We start from the raw sequence: 18,745 nt of genomic DNA on the forward strand, positions 1-18,745 counted from the left end.
GATGGCGTGATTTAAAGCCATTTTAACCCCAACTTGTTTTGCAGGTTTTAATCTACTTACCAAGGAATGCTTGGTTGCACCCACCTTCAGCAGGTCTGTCAGCATGCCAACATTAGTTATGCTGAACAAAAGCTGAAACATGAAAAATAACGTGTGTTACAGTCACTCAAAGGATGAACTGAACTCAAAATTCTTCTGTGTTGGTAACTAGTGCACACCCATGCTACAGCATTGTTTGGTCTGTCTGGTCTGCTGCACATGTTGCTGCAAAACCCTAATAGGTAATATTAATGTGATGACCAGACACAGACTGTACATTTTTAATAGTAACTATCCCCAATTCAAACCTTTGGCATTGCCCACCTCCACTATCCTATAAATGAAACACCCAAAAGAATATTCCACTCGCAAAACATGTGGAGGTTTGCTATTGGAGGAAAACCACAGGTGCAAAATTCCTATTGGTGGAACACCAGCAAGAACATTTTGTTTCCATGAAATCTGTTTTGATCACTGATTAAGGCTTGTATATTGCAACAGGGTGGAGTTTTTCAGGTTAAACATGACCACCACAATAACTGTCATATAAAGAGAGGATCTTGAAGGGTGTGTGTTTGTTTCAACGAGCGCCTCAAACAAAAACAAACTTTACTATTGTTAGGCACAGCAGGGAATGATGAAATAGGCTTTACAACTTACTTTCAATTTAGCACTGGACAAAGTTACAGACAGAAAGATCATCCAGATAAAGTTTTCCAGTCACACGTGACAGCAAAGTCCTTGTTTCTGTGTTTGGGAGATTTCTGGAAAGTGTTGGTGTAGAGAAAAAAAAAAAAAAACGTTTTTCTTGACCTGACGTAAACCCAGTTCTTGGTACTGGCTTCAGTAAAAACACCAACCGCACCCCTCTTAGAGCAACACTAGTGCACCTTCAGTGACTGCTAGTTTTTTAATTTAAACCTTTATTTAACCAGGCAAAGAGATTAAGAACAAGTTTGCTGCACTTTGCAGATAAAACAGTGTTTAACATAAAAAAACAGGAAATAATAACAGAGGAAATGGAACAGAAGGTTAAAGATATAAAGGCACATTCATTAATGAAATAAAGTAATGTAGTCATATTGTAAAGTATCCACATGTTTACAAATGGTAAACTATTAGACAAGTCCAGATGTGGATTACACATAACTGAATATCCAGCTGAACAAAAATAATGCATGCAAATGGATGCATCTGCATTCAAACATGGAATCACACTGAATCTATAATCTATATATTTATTATTTGTGTGTTTGATATGTATACAACACACATCTCTGTGCAATATTATATTATTCATACTGAACAATATCTATCACTCCTATATCGTGTAATGTACAATATTCATTCACTAGTGCAATACTCACATCTTCATTATCATATGTATATACTTATTTATTTTTACAATATATATATTTATATACATTCTCTTTTAAAAACAGTTCACTGCTCATCAAAAACACACTTTAAGGCACAATCAGGAAGTTTGATGTTAAAATTTGTTGTGATTACAAAGTTCATTATTGTCCTACAAAGTATTACAGTTGTCAATGAAAACAATTCAAAACTGATACTAGGTGTGAAACAACTAAGACAACTAATAAAAACTGAATGTTTTCAAACAATACAAACTAAAGTGAAACACACAAACCCCACACTGGAAAATAAACTGAGTCAAAAATTAAAATTAAAAATGAAAACAATTCAAACCAATGGAAAAAAAAAAATCTAAAACTATAAAAACTCTGATCTGCACTAAACAGAAGGCAGAGTTTGGGGAACAATTCCTAACTCCTGAGATCATTCTGTCTCTGCATCTAGAGATGCTGGAGCATCTTCTGATCTAACTACCTAACTAAGCTCCACTGACTCCTCAGGTCTGCTTTGTTTTGGCCCCATAACAGACGCAATAATGTTTTCTAATTATCGGTTTCCTTTTGCTTCCTCCTCAACTCTTTCCAGCAGCTTCTCATCCCCACGTTTCTTCAGATTACCGACACAATTTTCAAATATTGTGAGCAGAGGAAAAGCGTACTCAATCACACTCTCATCAGCCTTTGGAAACCCATAGAAAAATCCACCAGTGTGCAAACCAAACACTCGCCCATGAGCATCGAAAACTGGAGAGCCAGAAGCGCCGTGATACATTAAAGTGTTGTAATTCACACGGATATTTTCATATGGGTCATTTTTGATTGCCTGATCGAGTTCATAGATTGCAATGAAATCATCTCTGTAGTTCTCTAAATTTTTATTAACAGCCTCCTCTCGTTTCTCTTTCTCGATGATACAGGTAGGATCTAGTTTTTTCACCCCCCCTGCTGGGTGTCCAACAATACAGGCCTCACCATCTGAAGGTAGAGGCCCAAATCTCTTGAGGAGCCCTGGAGGAACCTTCTCTGTTTCCAGCTTAAGTATAGCGTAATCTAACTCATTGTTACCAACAAACACCTTGGCTTTTACCATCATCTTCTCTGATTCCTGTGTTTCAAAGTTAAAGACAGCAGTGATGTTTACTAATTCACACCAATTAGGTAATTTTGGGTCCATCCAGTGTTTAAATAAATGGGCACTGGTTAAGACAAATTTATCAAATAGCACAAAGCCTGTGCCCTGCTCTGCAGAAGAGTCAGATATGTGTACCTGCAACAGACAAACTGACTCGGCCAGCTGGAGCAGCTCCCTGACTCTGTGAACTTCACTAAAAGACTGCTGGATCTTTCCAAAGTTCTCCTTCCTCAGGTTCAGTGATTTCTGGAAAGAATGATCAGGGAATCTGCTCTCCATCCATTGTTTGAGACGTGGAAACTGCTCACACAGCAGCTTATAAACCTCCTTAGGGTCAATGCTGCTGCCTGTTTCTTTGACTGCTTGTTTCACACTGATTCCCCTCTGCTGTGCTTCATCTAAGACTGATTTGGTTTCTTTCTTGTGCTGTAAATTATTTGATGCATGTTCAGGTTTTTGCTGTTTCTGCTGCCCATGTTCAGCCTGATGATTTACATCTTTTGTGAAATTATTATATTGCCTTGGAAGACATATTTTGAATTTCTTATCATTGAGATTATCAATCCTGTCTGTGCACTCAGTCTTACATTTGTCATTGATGTTGATCAGCTCGAAGTAGCCGAGGCTATCGATGAAGCGACCGTCTCTCGTCAGAGCCTCCTTCACAGTTATCCCCTTCTCTCCATATACACAGAGATATTTGAAGTGTTTTAAATTCCCGTTTTTAACAAGCTTCTTCTTTTTGGCATTTAGCCCTCCCTTTGTGTCAATGTAAAAGACTGAATAGAAATCTTTGGGATGTACCATTTTGGAGTCTTGGACCTGGGCCTCTTCTACTTTTTCTGATTTACATGATATGGTCAGAACCTCACGATCGCCAATACAAGAACAAGGAAAATGTGTTGCAACGACTGATTCATTATCTCCTGCACCCATCTGAATGATGACGTTCTCATCTGGACCCTTAATCATCTTCATATATATTTTTAAGGTTTTTATGGCCTCCAGCACTGTGCAAGGCTTATCACAGTTAATGGTGTATTTGTCACCTGAACTGAACTCCACTGTGAACTGATGTTCATGTGGGTCCTGCAAGAAATCAGAGAATCAAGTTTTATGCTTTTGTTGCACTATAAATAAAATGTATTTCATACATAAAGGCATGGACATAGAATTAAGTAGGGACATGTTCTACCAACATGCAATGATGGCTGTTATGTCCCTACCAGTATATTCAGAATGATACACCACACTCTGCTCTGCAGGGTGTAATTACTGCACCCTTGCATAAAGGAATATGCACCTTATAGTCTTCATCACTCTCTTTCTTCACTCTCACTGGCTCAGGTGTAGCAGTCTGCAAAATAAGAAAACTGTTTACATTTACAGTTTAATGTTGTAACCACTGCAGTTATTGGATAACTCCATTGAGCAGTTACATGATAATGTCAGGAAGGGAAAAGTATATATTTATTATAGAAGGCAAAGCATGTGTCGTACTGGACTACATCAAAAACCTAAAAAACTTAAAGTTGCATAAAATTTTCAATCAGGTCATTTCACACTAAGACCTCACCTGAGAGGCTGTAGCGCCCCCTGGCTGTGAGCTCCCGCTGCTGCTGCTGTCGCCAGCAGGACTGTCCTGATAGAAAGATGCACAAATGAAACCGGACACATGACAAATGATGATGCATGAACACGGCAGCATTATTAGCCAAGATCTTACTTACAGTTTTATTTTCAGAAAAGGATCGGATGTCTTCAGTTGTCTTCTGGCGTTTTTTGGGAGCCATCGTCTCATGACATCAGAAACATAAAGTCAGAGTGTGAAATGTGTTTGATACATTGATTGATCAGCTTCTTTTTACAGAGATCCTGGTTGACTCACTTTAGCTCGTGGCAGGGAAACTCTCTCTGATGACTCTGTGTGTCTGTGTCAGGCCTTCAACGCGGCGTCAAACACAAACCCACGTTCAGGATATTTGTTTGTGAATCTGTGTGATAAATGCAGAGATGAGTTAATATTAGGGCTGGGACTTTAACGCGTTAATTTCGATTAATTAATTACGGGGAAAAAAACGGATTAAAATTTTTAACGCATTTTAATCGCACTTTGCACCGTGGAACGTTGCACGAGTTCCAGGCATACAGATTATATCGACGCACGATGTCAACAATTCAGGGGCCGCATCCTGCGAAGGACCCGGCCCACGTAGACCTCGCAGCCCACGAAGACCGCAAAGGGAGGAAGTGAGCGGCTAGCCTTCACATCAGCGTCACCTGCCCTCACCTCTGCGTAGCACATGTCGCCTAGCAAACCTGAGTGTGAAGCACAGCTGTGTAAAAGCAGCTGGTTAAACGGAGAACGAACTTTTGCTCTTTTTTGTGGTTTAATTTTAAGTCTTTTATTCAAAACGGGGCTGGACTGGGACAAAAAAATCGGCCCTGGCATTTTTGGCTTAGACCGGCCCGCAACTGTGTCTTAGAAGCATTTGACACTGTTTTACTCTTATTCAGTGTGGGCATACCTTTTGCTAATAATACTTTTATACTTTTTTTTTTAACTTACTTTAGTAATGCTTAAATTGCAAAGCTTTGACGTATCATTTAGTTTTTTAAAATATGTTATTTCACCTGCTTGAGGGCTTTTTAAAACATGTTCAACCAGCACAGAGGCTACAAATTCAAACTACTGTGCAGCCTTTCAACACATCTTTAACCTAAATATCTAAAATGCTATGATGCAGCCTAAAATGAACACTTGCTGCTCATCCAACACTTCTCGGCCTTGACCGTTTGATATTTTATCAGATTAAGGTGCCATGGCTGTCAGATTTCCCCAAATCTGGCAGCCATGGCACCTTAATCTGCAAATGTAAATAAATATTGATATTAATCAATCACAATTGCTCATCACACTGCTGCTGTCTTCACCTACAGCAGAGTCTGCCCAAGCCTTGGAGGGGACCTAAGCAATATTTGATTTGGGGCCCCCTTCATACCACTTCATTGTCCCCTGAACTTAATTGTTATTAATGCTTTTTTTTTTTTTTAGGATATATTACAGTTTCAGCCTTTTCAATTCAATTACATTTTATTTATACAGTGCCAACTCACAACAAACAGACATCTCAAGGCACTTTATAGTGTAAGGTAAAGACCCCACAATAATTACAGAGAAAACCCATCGTTCATCCTAATCTTAAAAATAGAGAGGGTGTCTGTCTTCTGAATCCAAACTAGAAGCTGGTTCCACAGAAGAGGGGCCTGAAAGCTGAAGGCTCTGCCTCCCATTCTACTCTTAAGTATTCTAGGAACCACAAGTAAGCCAGCAGTCTGAGAGGAAAGGGCCCTATTGGGGTGATATGGGACTATGAGCCAATGAAAAGAAGCCAATATGGGAGAAATCTGCTCTCTCTTTCTAGTGTCTGTCAGTACTCTAGCTGCAGCATTTTGGATCAGCTGAAGGCTTTTCAGGGAGCTTTCAAGACAGCCTGATAATAATAAATTACAATAGTCCATCCTAGAAGTAAGAGATGCATGAATTAGCTTTTTAACATCAGTCTGAGATAGAAATATTAAGAGTGTAGCCTACTCATTAAATTAGTGTTGTTACAAGTGTACAAATCTGGACAGTTAGAATAGTCTCTTCTTTCTTTTAGGAAATTGGCATTTGTAAAAAATTAAAACAAACCAAAAATGTTTCATGACAAATGTGGGCGAGCTTGGGGGCCCCTGGTGGTCAGGGGGCCCTATGCGGCCGCAAATGTCGCCTATGCCTCTGACCGGCTCTGCCTACAGCTGCTGTTGCTGGAGCATTACTTTTACAGAGGACGTGGAGGCTACAGCAGCAAACATGTCTGTGATCTTTACACATTTTGTAGCATCTACAGCGACACTCTTCAATTTCTTCGCACGTAACTTCTCCGCACCCCCTTTCTGCCGCTTCAGTTTCTCCATGTTGCCTCTCCTTTAACACCAGTGCTCAACACTGAAACTACTAGCGGGAGTAGTTTGTGTTCTGCACCACGCAGAGAAAGGTTGGGGCCGGAGCTTCGTATTTTGACTTCATTCTTTTGATGGGAAAATAAATGCAATTGGAGATTAATTGAGCGCCTCCTGTACTTTTCATTAAACAACGTGAGTTTAATTTTATGATTACTACAAGAAACACTCAAAAATTAGGACTTCTCCAACTGCAAATCTCTGCTCTACAGGGGTTGGACAATGAAACTGAAACACCTGGTTTTAGACCACAATAATTTATTAGTATGGTGTAGGGCCTCCTTTTGCGGCCAATACAGCGTCAATTCATCTTGGGAATGACATATACAAGTCCTGCACAGTGGTCAGAGGGATTTTAATCCATTCTTCTTGCAGGACAGTGGCCAGGTCACGACGTGATGCTGGTGGAGGAAAACGTTTCCTGACACGCTGCTCCAAAACACCCCAAAGTGGCTCAATAATATTTAGATCTGGTGACTGTGCAGGCCATGGGAAATGTTCAACTTCACTTTCATGTTCATCAAACCAATCTTTCACCAGTCTTGCTGTGTGTATTGGTGCATTGTCATCCTGATACACGGCACCGCCTTCAGGATACAATGTTTGAACCATTGGATGCACATGGTCCTCCAGAATGGTTCGGTAGTCCTTGGCAGTGACGCGCCCATCTAGCACAAGTATTGGGCCAAGGGAATGCCATGATATGGCAGCCCAAACCATCACTGATCCACCCCCATGCTTCACTCTGGGAATGCAACAGTCTGGGTGGTACGCTTCTTTGGGGCTTCTCCACACCGTAACTCTCCCGGATGTGGGGAAAACAGTAAAGGTGGACTCATCAGAGAACAATACACGTTTCACATTGTCCACAGCCCAAGATTTGTGCTCCTTGCACCATTGAAACTGACGTTTGGCATTGGCACAAGTGACCAAAGGTTTGGCTATAGTGTCGTGTATTTTTATCTTGATGACATCAGTATTTTCTATCAATATTTTTATATCATGTATTGTTATATATATTAATCACACACTCTAATTAATGGTCACATTATATATTATTTGTCACCTATATTGTCACTCACACACTGGAGCACTGCATAGGTAGGTGGAAAAGGCCTGCCGCGACCTGGGATTTTTCCATTGAGTAATGCTAGCCCCCACCTTTGTGAGGAGCTTCACCTTTTACACAGTGCACTCTTGACCCAGCTTCTCCCGAGGGGAGGGCGAGTAGCCGGAGTGAGTCCTGAAAGGGAGGGGAAGAGGCGCACCTGGACTCCTTCCGTGGGAAAGTTGGGTGTCTTGCTAGCCCCCCGAGAACAATTCATAGAACTGTTGCCTAAAGAGCATCTTAATATGTCCCCTCCGCCTGATAACAGCTGGAGGAGGTGTGAGGTTGGTCTATAAAAGGGCATGGCAAACTTGGGAGGGCGCGCTCTTCTTTGCTCTTCCTCTCACCCGTGTTTGCAGCGGCTGCAGGCTCTCACTCCCGAGAGGGCTTCTGTTTTTTATATTCTGTTAAACTCTGGACGTTTATTTCTTTGCTTTTCTACCACCTTGCAACAGCACCAAGGCACTCACTCTCGGGAGGCTTTTTGCTTTCTTGCATTTTGTTTAACTTTTTGCTATCTCGAACTTTGTTTAACTTTGTGCTTCAATAAATCCTGGAAATGAAACCTGCTCATCTCCAGTGAGTTTCTGTGAAGTGTGGAGCTTTTCTCAAGGTGCATTTGCTCCCATTGGTCTCCCCTCCGCCTGGTAAGAGCAACAGGGGGAGAGAGCCGCAAAAAAACCCGACATCTTGGCGACCGCGGCAGGACTCCGAGATAAGAACAGCTGGAGAGGTACCTAGGGTTTGGACGGAGCCTCACGTCGCCACGGAGAACACCAAAAGCGCGCAAAAGTAAGTAAAGCAGTTTTCTGCCACATTGGTGTTGTCCGGGTGACTGAGACTTCCGCCCAAGTTCCTGGTTACACTTTCAAAATAAAACAGCTGTCTTGCTCTGGATAAAGAATTTGTAAAATTTAAGGGTTTTGTGGTCGGCTATTTTGAGTTAAAATGGTCTAATCTGGATTAAAGGAGACTCCTGGATTGAGCAGGCGTTGTGTCTGGGGTTTTTATTGCATGGCTGAACTCTGAATGCGTGTTGTGAGTGAGATCGCAGCTGTGAATGGTGTTTGTCTTGTCTGTTCGTCTTGTCGTATCTGTTCTGTGTGGTATTTATTGAGTAGCGCTGAAGAGAATAAAGTGATAGGTCCTCGCGGAGATTTACCGCTGAGAATTATCCGGTCCAACCCTTTATCTTGGGCCGGACGAGCTCAGGCCGCTATCTGCCCGAGAGATATTGCCCAGGTCGTGTATCGGAAGTAAGCTATTGGGGGTCCCATGATTAATATTTTGAGACCTTTGCGGTAACAATGCACTGAAGATTCGGCCTGGAGGATTCACTGTATGAAAAAAAAAAGGAAGCTAGCAAAAAGTCGCACGGCGGTTACCGCACGATTCTTCAGAATCCGCTAAAGGTTCGGGCTCTGACGAGCGGGGGTTCCACGGTCGGGGTCGACAACCAGGGGCGGATCGAGATAAGCTCTTAGGGGTAGCTCTCTGAAGGGGGAAACCTTTGATAATAAGGCATCGAGACTCGGCTGGTGATTATGACGTCAGGCACTGGATGAGTGGTGCCACTTGGTTAAGTTGTGTTTAAGTAATATTTTGTACATATTGCCTGGGCTTGTAGTTATTCCCTGCTGTATATTCTGCTTTTGAAAAGTATAACTCATTTATCCTTGTTATTGCTGTAAATTGTGCTTCAAGAATATAACCCGCTGTGGGAGAAGGAGGAGAGAGGCTGCTGCAAGCTGCAAAGGCCTTGGCTGCAGACCTGTGTGTGTGTGTGTCTACCCGCCTGGATGTGTGTGTGTGTGTGGGAGAGCCTCGGATGTGTGTGTGTGTGAGCAGGAAGGGAGTTTGGGAGAGAGAGAGAGAGAGAGCTGTCACTGGGCAGTTCTCTCTCTCTGCTCTAAAAGAAAAAAAAAGTTGTGTATATGTGAATAAGGAATTTATGAATTGGGGTTAATAGTAACTTTATAACCAGTAATAGGTTAAAGATTATCGGGAGGAGCTCAAATAAAAATAGTCCTGTGAACAAAACAAAGCTCCTGACGGAGCCAGTAAGTCATTCAAACAATGTTAAATTTGATGTTGGTCAAAAGAAAAGTTGAAAAGAAGTAGATTAGAATTAGAAGTTTAAAATAGGTCAGTGAGAACAAGTGACACAATTGGGAGAAATTGGTAAAAATAAGGGAGGAAATACTTGGGGAAAACTAGAAGACAGTGGGAAAGTAAATAAAATATCTAACAGCTGTAGTAGAATAACAGATAATATGATGTAATGGTAACAATAAAATAACTGAGAAATAATCGGAGTGTAGATCAAATAAATTAATAAATGTGTTCATGAACTGGTGGTCAGTGTAGTGGAGGAGTGATCTGTGAAGGTGGTCCTGCTGCGGGCTGCAAGGCCTCAGCCTGCAGCAGCATACATCTGTTGGTGTGTATATTAAAAGCAGAGCTTGTCTGCTTTTCTATACAATTGGTGAATGAAAAGTTTGCATAAAATTGTGAGAAACAAGTGCAAACTAGGAAAATTAATCATTGAGGTTTAGAGTTAATATTGAAGAGTGTAAAAAGTTTAAAAGTAGATAATCTGGAGGGGTTAGAAGTGTTAAATTAGAGACCAAAAGGGGAAAACAGGAACAGTTTAAATACATTTGAATAAAAGAATAACCCATTTAAAACCCATTTAAAACCTCTGATAGAATAATTGGATTGATTAAAACTAATAATATAAGTAACATTAACTAGAAAAAGAGTCGAACAAAAATAAAAAGCCTAAGAGAATGGGTAAGAATGAATCCTAAACTTGGAAGAATAAGGGGAAATAAACGTTAAAATATTTGGGAGAAAAGGAAAGAAGAGAAAATTAAGAGAGAATTAAATAAAATAGCTATAATAACAACAATAGTATGAATAATAAATAATAACAAAATAGTGATGATAATAATATAGCTTGGACACAAACTGAGCCTAAAATAAATAGATTGAAGTGAAAATATAAATGTAGTAGGTGTGAGTGAGGTAAAGGAGTGGTGAGAATAGATTAGAGAGGATGAAATAACAGCTGAGCCTCTGAGGAGATAAAGGAATTTTAGAAAAAAAATATAATCTGATTATTAGAAACACTTCTGTGTAACAGGTCTGAGAGACTGCAGGACACCCAGCTGATCAACCTGAAGCTTTGACACCTCACAAGAACCCTAATTTAAAACATAATTCAAGATGAAGTCAAAAGGAGTTCCTAGAAAAAGAAAAATCTGTAAGTTGGTCCTCGGGAAATATTGTTTGGATATTTGTTTGTGTTCTCAGTGCAGATGATGTCTTCACCTCAGCACATTCTTTGAATACCGGAGGGTTTAGAAGAAGGGGGTAAATTGAGTTGTAATGACCTCTCTGCTGTATATCTGCCTGGTTCCAAACATAGTTATAGAAGTAAATCTGTAAGTTTACCAAATTATTAAATAAACACATTTAAAATAAATAACAAATGAATTAAATAGATTTGATGGTGCTGAGAGATTACTCTTTGAGTAAAAATTATAGCCAGAGAGACAGCTATTGTTTCACAGTGGACACTGTGTTATTCTCAGAGAGCGAGTGTGGAGCAGGAACCCATGGAGATCCTCTAAAACAGGGGGGTGATCCACAGCCCCATGCACACGGTAATAAAACGGTAATATCCACCTCCAACCAGGAGTGTGGTGTATGCACAATGACAATGATGGACTTCCATCTCTGACTTTCACCTGGTATCTTTCAACATGGCATGTTGCTGAGTGACGCATAGATGAGAATGTGTTTACTGATAGAAAGTGGTTTTGGGGTTATGATAGAGGGGAAATAGATTAAAGCAAAATTTATGGTAAACAGAAATGATGTAATGAAGTGGAGGTGAAACGAAAAAAAAAAAAGGAAAATTCCTGAAGTGTCTTTCTCTGCCCCATTGAGGCAGAAAATGCCTCCACTTTATTCTTTAAGTGCTTGAAGATCATTTTTGAGAAGCATGTCCTCTGAGCAAACTGCAGTGAGTGACATCACACAAGAAGTGGACCTTTAAACAAAAAACCATGAAGATAAAGAGCAGAGTACATGAGCAGAATGCAATCTATTCTCTTCTACTAACATTGTGTCCAGAGATGATTTACAGATAACGCTGCAGGTCTCCACAGCAACCTTCCTAAACAACAACAATAACAACAGCTGGACAAGGAAGAGGATGGCCTTCCTGCAAAGGAGGCAGGAGCAAGAGGGAGGCAGGAGCAGAGGCTGGAAGATAATACACCAGACGGACAGCCAGCGAAGTGACGTCCAGACACACAAGAACTCTTACCTCCTGAATGGGAGGAGGAGGAGCGCAATGTGTCTATGTGCTCCACCGTGAGGGGGGTGAGGTGTGTCTACCCATGAGCCATGGATGCTTATGGGCATGGTGAGACTGGCTGATGGACTGTTTTCAACATCACAAAAACCAAGTAAGTCATCATTTCCTTTGGAGAAAATGCTGCAGGAGCTGCTCTGCACTTTGAGACATTTAAGCTCTTTGGGAGACATCCCAGTGAGCTGAGCAGAGTATTCCAGACTAACCTGCCTGATGATGTGAAACTGGAGATGCAACACACTGTATAGTGGAGTTTTTCAGGCAGCAGTATCCTGATGGCAGAGCTCTTCTAAGATAGGAGAAATCCTGACAGAGGAAGAGAGTCCAACAAAAGGGCTGCGTACATTCCAACGGAGGAGAGACTGAGAGCTGACCAATCACAGGAAGGAGAAGGCTAAACACCTCTGATAACTGCACACTGAGGCTCAGGCTGCAGTGCTGACTGCTAACACTGCTCAGAGTCTTGCAGCTTCTTCTCGCTCACCCAGCCTGCTCCTCCTGCTGTCAGCACTACACAGGTAACGGGTGGATTCCCCGCACCAACTGTTCTTAACACTCTAACTGAATCTGCTGTGCCTGTTGTACACATGCATGTTAATCAAGGTGACAATCTGGACTTGTACACCTGAGAGGGAGAAACTAGAAGCAGATGAGAGGCAGAGTGACCTGGCGTGGAGGAAGGAGAGAACTGTCACAGCCAGGACCGCTGCTTGGACTCACTCAGCCTACTCAACAGAGACACACCTGCTTAGAGGTAACTTCACAGGTCACCTCCAGAGAGACTGCCACATGACCTCTTGGGCTAGACCAACAGCCTGTTGGCCATAAGGAGGTCCAGAAAGGCCAGAAGAGGAAAAGGAGCAGCCTGACGTATCCTTTAATTTGTCAAGTAAGCTGACATTTCAATAAGTCTTATGAGAAAAGACATTCTGTGTTCTTTAGAAGCAAAATCATGTGCAACAGTGATGAACTGTATGCAAACTGTCAACTGAGGAAGCACACAGAGTGATGATGTGCCAACAGACACAGAGACTGTCTGGGTTCAACCTGAGGTGGTTTGGTTGCAGCCAGTGACTGAAGACTCCATGTTAAATGAACGATGGATGAAATGTGGGAGCTCTGGGTACGAATGCAAAGGAGGAGACTGAGGAGCTGAGGAACCCGGATTACTCTACATTTACTGTTTGATGAGAAACTGGAGTCCAAAGACTATGGACTGTGCTTTGATGAACTGATCAATAAAACAACATTTTTCATTTTTACTGGTGACTACATCTACTTTGCTCCACAGGGTGTGGCTGCTGCACCTGATGGACTGAAAAACTGGTAACAAGTGTCAAATGCTGGGCCACATCTCTTTGCTGATTGCTCGTGGACATACTCTCATGTACTGCACTGATGTTTAACAAGACAAAGCTTATTTTAGAGGGAATCTAACTACACAATAAATGCATCACATTTCTAAGGACAAAACACTTACCACCACCAAGTATGATTGAAGTGTGAATGAATAGTTTATTGGATAAACATGTGTAGATCAAATTCAATTATCATTTGAACATAGGTGGTTGTTGAAACAGGTTCCATCTCAACTGAGCGAAACAACGCAGTATACTTGGCTGACTACGAGAGAGCCCTGCACAAACATTCCAATGTGTCTGGACCTTGGTCCATGCACAGATGGCAAATAAACATCCTTGAATCCTTGAAATGAGGGAAGGCTCAAATTTGTCCAGTCTGATACAGTTGAGCTGAAACCTGGGGTCAAATTACCTTAATAAATTAGGCAATGTTCATTTAAGTCACATGCCATTGAAGCTATCAGGCTTAATAGTGATGAGCTATTGAAGGCTGGAGTGCTTTTAAGGCTCATACACTAAAACCAAAATTCAGACAGTTACATACTGATGCAATTACAGATTCTGATACACCTGTGGTTCCTGATCCATATCTTTGCTTTCTAACAGTGCACCAGATATTAAGTGGTATTTATGTTTAGTACTTAGTACATTCTATGATAATTGTGATTAACAGCCCTAACATCTTCAACCAAATTTTAGTGTAAGATTTGAAGTATCTGATTATTCTCAGTACTGTCTCACAGCATGCAGCGGATTTGTCGTCCTCTAAAAGAACAAAATGAGAAGAATTCCTGCAATTCTGTTAACAAACCATTGAATATCTAGGAAGACAGTTTAGTGGACAGAGGACGCTAATTGTTCTCTCTCAATTGGAAACTATGATTAAAACCTGACAACCGCAAACGGTTGGTGAATGTTGACATGTTTGGGAATGACAGGATTCAGCAGACGGTGGATTTGTGACTATGTGTTTAAAACTGCATCTCTGCTGCTTCAATAAAGCAGCAGGACAAACTAACTCTGATCCCTAGCTGCAGTGGTCGGTGGGAGCTGAAGCAACATCTGATGCACTGAAGCAGGACACGCAATCTGACCTGGCATTGGGTAATCAGATTACTCGAAACCTTTCCATTTATATGTGGCTAATAGCAGGGGCTAGGTAATAGCTGCCCTTACACAGGATCCCAGTAGGTTAAGCGGTTCCTGCCTTATTACAATATAAAATTGGATAACATGAAAGCTGGCTTCTCACCTTGCTATCAAGGTTTGATGGCAGCAGACTTTGTTTTTCAGAAACTAGGATTTTAACTCCAGGTCATCCTGTAACTCTTTGTATGCCACATCTATTGTGTGTTTTGTTTTTTTGCCCGAGGTTTGTCATCACTCAAATAAAACTACGGGGTAGGAGGTAAGGTTATCTGCCCCTGAACTATTAAAGATGTAATAATGTTAACCCTGTTTCCAAAATGAACTCCTCATGATTGTGCCACAGACTGACAAATTCAGGAGCTGAGAAAATTAATGTGCATAATGAATTTATTACCGATAATTTAACACTGCCTTTGGATGGTTCTTGCTTTAGGGATGAGTGTGGCTGTAATGTGGGCTGCACAGTTGTTTAACTTAATTTTGCAGGTGTAAGTTTTTCTGCTCTAGAAGCTCAGAAGGTTGATCTGCTGAGTTCATCGCTGATCTCAGATCAAAAAGCTTTAACAGCAGCTTGTACACTGGCTACAGGTAAGACTTAATTTGTACATTGATTCAGCCTAGGTTAATGAGGTTTGTCATGCTAATGCTAATATTTAGAAATAGAGAGGATTTCACAGAGCTGAAGACAATCCTCTAGTATATGGAGAGGCTGTGTTGCAGTTAATTGATGCTTTACAGCTTCCCAGTACAGTGGCCATTATTTTAAAATCAAATGGCCAGGAGATGTCAAAGGTGTGATCGAGGGAATAGCCTGGTCAGAGCTAACTTTGTCTTTCCAGGAGGAGGAGAACTAAAGGGTGACACTTCACTGGACATAAGTAATCTGAATACAGAGGGGGTCAACATGAAGCTGGAGAACAGACAGTGGAGCCGAGGTAGGAAGTTATGGTCAAGCACTCATCAGCCTCAAGGGGGAATAATTGTTGGAGGAATTTAGAAAGTGAGGCTGATGATTTGCTATGTCATTAGCAATAATAATAGTATTAATACCGCTCCACATAGGTAACATAGTGCAGAAAGTGAGGTCTTTCTTGTCTAAATATGATAATATGCTTGGGTGCATCAAGTTAATTTAAAATTTATGTTATAGCATATTAAAACAATCTCAAGTGAACTAAGTGCAGTATAGTTTATATAAAACATGCTTTGTTGATCAGTCACTAAACCAACAATAAATAAATATATACTAAGAATCAATCAAAAGAAAAAAGAAAAAGCTGTGTTAGCACAGTAAAACCAAGGGTACTAAACTCAAATAAATCTGTATGTAAGCAAATATAACATTTTTAAATTTTTTAAATGATTGAGAATTTGGGCTGCTCTTATGGGAAAGGGTAAATCACTCCAGAGATCAGATGTCACCACTGTAAAGGCTCTGTTGCCTCTGCTTTTCAGCCTTGATTTAGGCAAACTGAGGAGCACTTGGTTTGTAGACCGCAGGGCTTTGGTAGGAATATAGGGTTTCAAAAGTTCAGTTAAATAACTAAGTAACACCTGATCACATCCAACATATAAAGAATTATAACTAGGTTGAAACAAGAAGTAACAAAAGTATAAATTACTCTCTAAGTCATGTTGTGGGAAAAAGGTCTTAATTTTTAACTAATTGGAAAAGCTCCTCTTAACAACAGGGCTGGTGTGTTTGTTGAGTTTTAAAACACCATCAAAAATCACCAAGGTTCAACATAACAGAGTGATAATAGGAGGCTAAACAGTCAATAGCGCTCTCATACCCAACCAAGGTGGGGTGGTCCAAATAAAATAATTTCTGTTTTGTTTTTATTCGACTTAAGAGGGTTTGTCTCCAGGCCATGAGTACATATCCCTAAGACAGTTTACTAGTGTCTGCATAGAAGCAGAAGCAGTCAGATTATAAAGGTAAGTATATTTGTAGTTCATCTGCCAAACAATGAGAGGCGATGATGTGCCTTTCAAAAGTGGAACCCAAAGGAAGCAAATATAAAGAAAAGAGAGTGTAACCCCAATAGAGAACCCTGGGGAACCCCATAATTGTTTGGGGATACAGATGACAGATACTGTCCTAAATGAACAGAAGAAACTCCTATCCGACAAATATAATGGATGCTTATCTGCTTTAGAAGTCCATCTGTAAAGCAAACAAAGCTTGCTTTGGGTCAAAGTATTATTCTAACCTATGTTAAATTTGAAAGATAAAAGATTATATGGCAACCAAAATGATTAACTACAAGGGGTAACTGCATGAAATATTGTACATGACAATGCAAAATAGACTTCTGCCTTATGAAATACACTACCGTGTGATGGCAAGGACTCCCCAGGTAAGATAACAACTGTAGATGCCATCCTTTCTGTTACCCATTATAAAAGCATAAAAATGAAGAGAAGTGTAAATATAAAAACAACTTAATAAGAAGAAAGGGAGAAAAGGGAGTGCTTTACTTCAAGAAGATCTAACATTGCATGTTATGGATATTATTAATCTTATGTTTTATGCTATAAGCAGTAACAACAAAACCTGAATGGAAGATAAGGTTCTGACAGTCCCATTCAGCCTCCCCCGGCCAAGAGGCTGCCGAGCCTGGCCTCGTATTGGAGAAAATCTTGCTGAGATCCGTGACCAGCGAAGGCTCGCCCTGTCGTGGAACGGCTAAAGGAGAGAGGAGACTCAGCAGAGCAGGTATCCAGCACGGACCCAGATCTTAGATCTTCTGGAAGCAGAAGGAACCATCTCGACAAGAACGCGTTGTGGGCTGAGGACGCCACCTGGACTGGAATCGAGTCGTTTGAGGGGCCTTCACGACATGATGACATCACCTACGTGACTCCTGGGAGCTGCTTCCCCAGCCAGTGGGAGTTCTGATGACAGCAGATAGCCAGTGCCTCCTAACACCCGTGGCACGAGGCACACCGGGAACAACGCTAACTAGGGGGATCTGAGAGGTCCCCCAGTTCAGGAAGTGCTTAATGCATCTTCAAGCAACCAAGTCTGTGAAACAAGTCAGCTAACGGATGAAGCAGCAGAGCTCGACAGTGACACTGATTTTGTCACCAGTAAGTTGGCTACGGCCAGGGTCGTCGATGGAGAGCAAACCAGTGAGATTCAGAAGCTCACTGCTGAGAATTGAAATTGAAGATCATCAACGATTTGCTTAGAGCAACGAAGGGGGAACAGGTGGAATGGAGGAAGTGGTCCTCACAGAAGCCTGAAGAAGATGCTACAACATCATGAGGACTGAATGATCGTCTAAAAGATGCTGACAATGTTATGAAGTCTGTCTAACACTGAAATTGTCTTTGCTATTGCCGCTATTGTTGTGTTTTCACATATATACTATATCTCGAGTGCCTTATCTTTTGTGCCCATAAGTATAGGTGCCTCTGACCTGTGTGGTGTGCACTGCAATTGAGGATGCTGTGTTGGTAAGATCAGTTTGTTTGTTCTGGATTGAGATTTATTCTAGCATCCAGAGTTGACGAGCACACCATGTGAGTGAGAAGATTTAGTTTGAAGCTTGCAAATGTTTATATAAAAAAAAAACAGCTCACGCAGTGTTTTTGCAATGTTCACCTTGTTTAAACAAATATTTACTCTTGATTTGATAAAAATACTTTGTGTTGATACCAGCAGGCATCAAAGGGGGAAATGTCGTGTATTTTTATCTTGATGACATCAGTATTTTCTATCAATATTTTTATATCATGTATTGTTATATATATTAATCACACACTCTAATTAATGGTCACATTATATATTATTTGTCACCTATATTGTCACTCACACACTGGAGCACTGCATAGGTAGGTGGAAAAGGCCTGCCGCGACCTGGGATTTTTCCATTGAGTAATGCTAGCCCCCACCTTTGTGAGGAGCTTCACCTTTTACACAGTGCACTCTTGACCCAGCTTCTCCCGAGGGGAGGGCGAGTAGCCGGAGTGAGTCCTGAAAGGGATGGGAAGAGGCGCACCTGGACTCCTTCCGTGGGAAAGTTGGGTGTCTTGCTAGCCCCCCGAGAACAATTCATAGAACTGTTGCCTAAAGAGCATCTTAATATGTCCCCTCCGCCTGATAACAGCTGGAGGAGGTGTGAGGTTGGTCTATAAAAGGGCATGGCAAACTTGGGAGGGCGCGCTCTTCTTTGCTCTTCCTCT

At 41.2% G+C, this 18,745-nt stretch overlaps 1 protein-coding gene across 1 annotated transcript; it reads right to left on the minus strand.

Moving 5' to 3' along the window:
• Window positions 1-1,890: 1,890 nt before the first annotated feature.
• Window positions 1,891-4,326, minus strand: LOC115796626 (protein FAM111A-like). Its single transcript, XM_030752990.1, is given in 4 exon segments — window positions 1,891-3,636; window positions 3,851-3,904; window positions 4,124-4,189; window positions 4,278-4,326. A coding segment is annotated over 1 exon segment (1,635 nt). The 5' UTR covers window positions 3,526-3,636; window positions 3,851-3,904; window positions 4,124-4,189; window positions 4,278-4,326.
• Between the last annotated feature and the right edge of the window lie 14,419 nt (window positions 4,327-18,745).

The sequence above is a fragment of the Archocentrus centrarchus genome, chromosome 18, assembly GCF_007364275.1.
Source record: "Archocentrus centrarchus isolate MPI-CPG fArcCen1 chromosome 18, fArcCen1, whole genome shotgun sequence".
Classification (NCBI taxonomy): domain Eukaryota; kingdom Metazoa; phylum Chordata; class Actinopteri; order Cichliformes; family Cichlidae; genus Archocentrus; species Archocentrus centrarchus.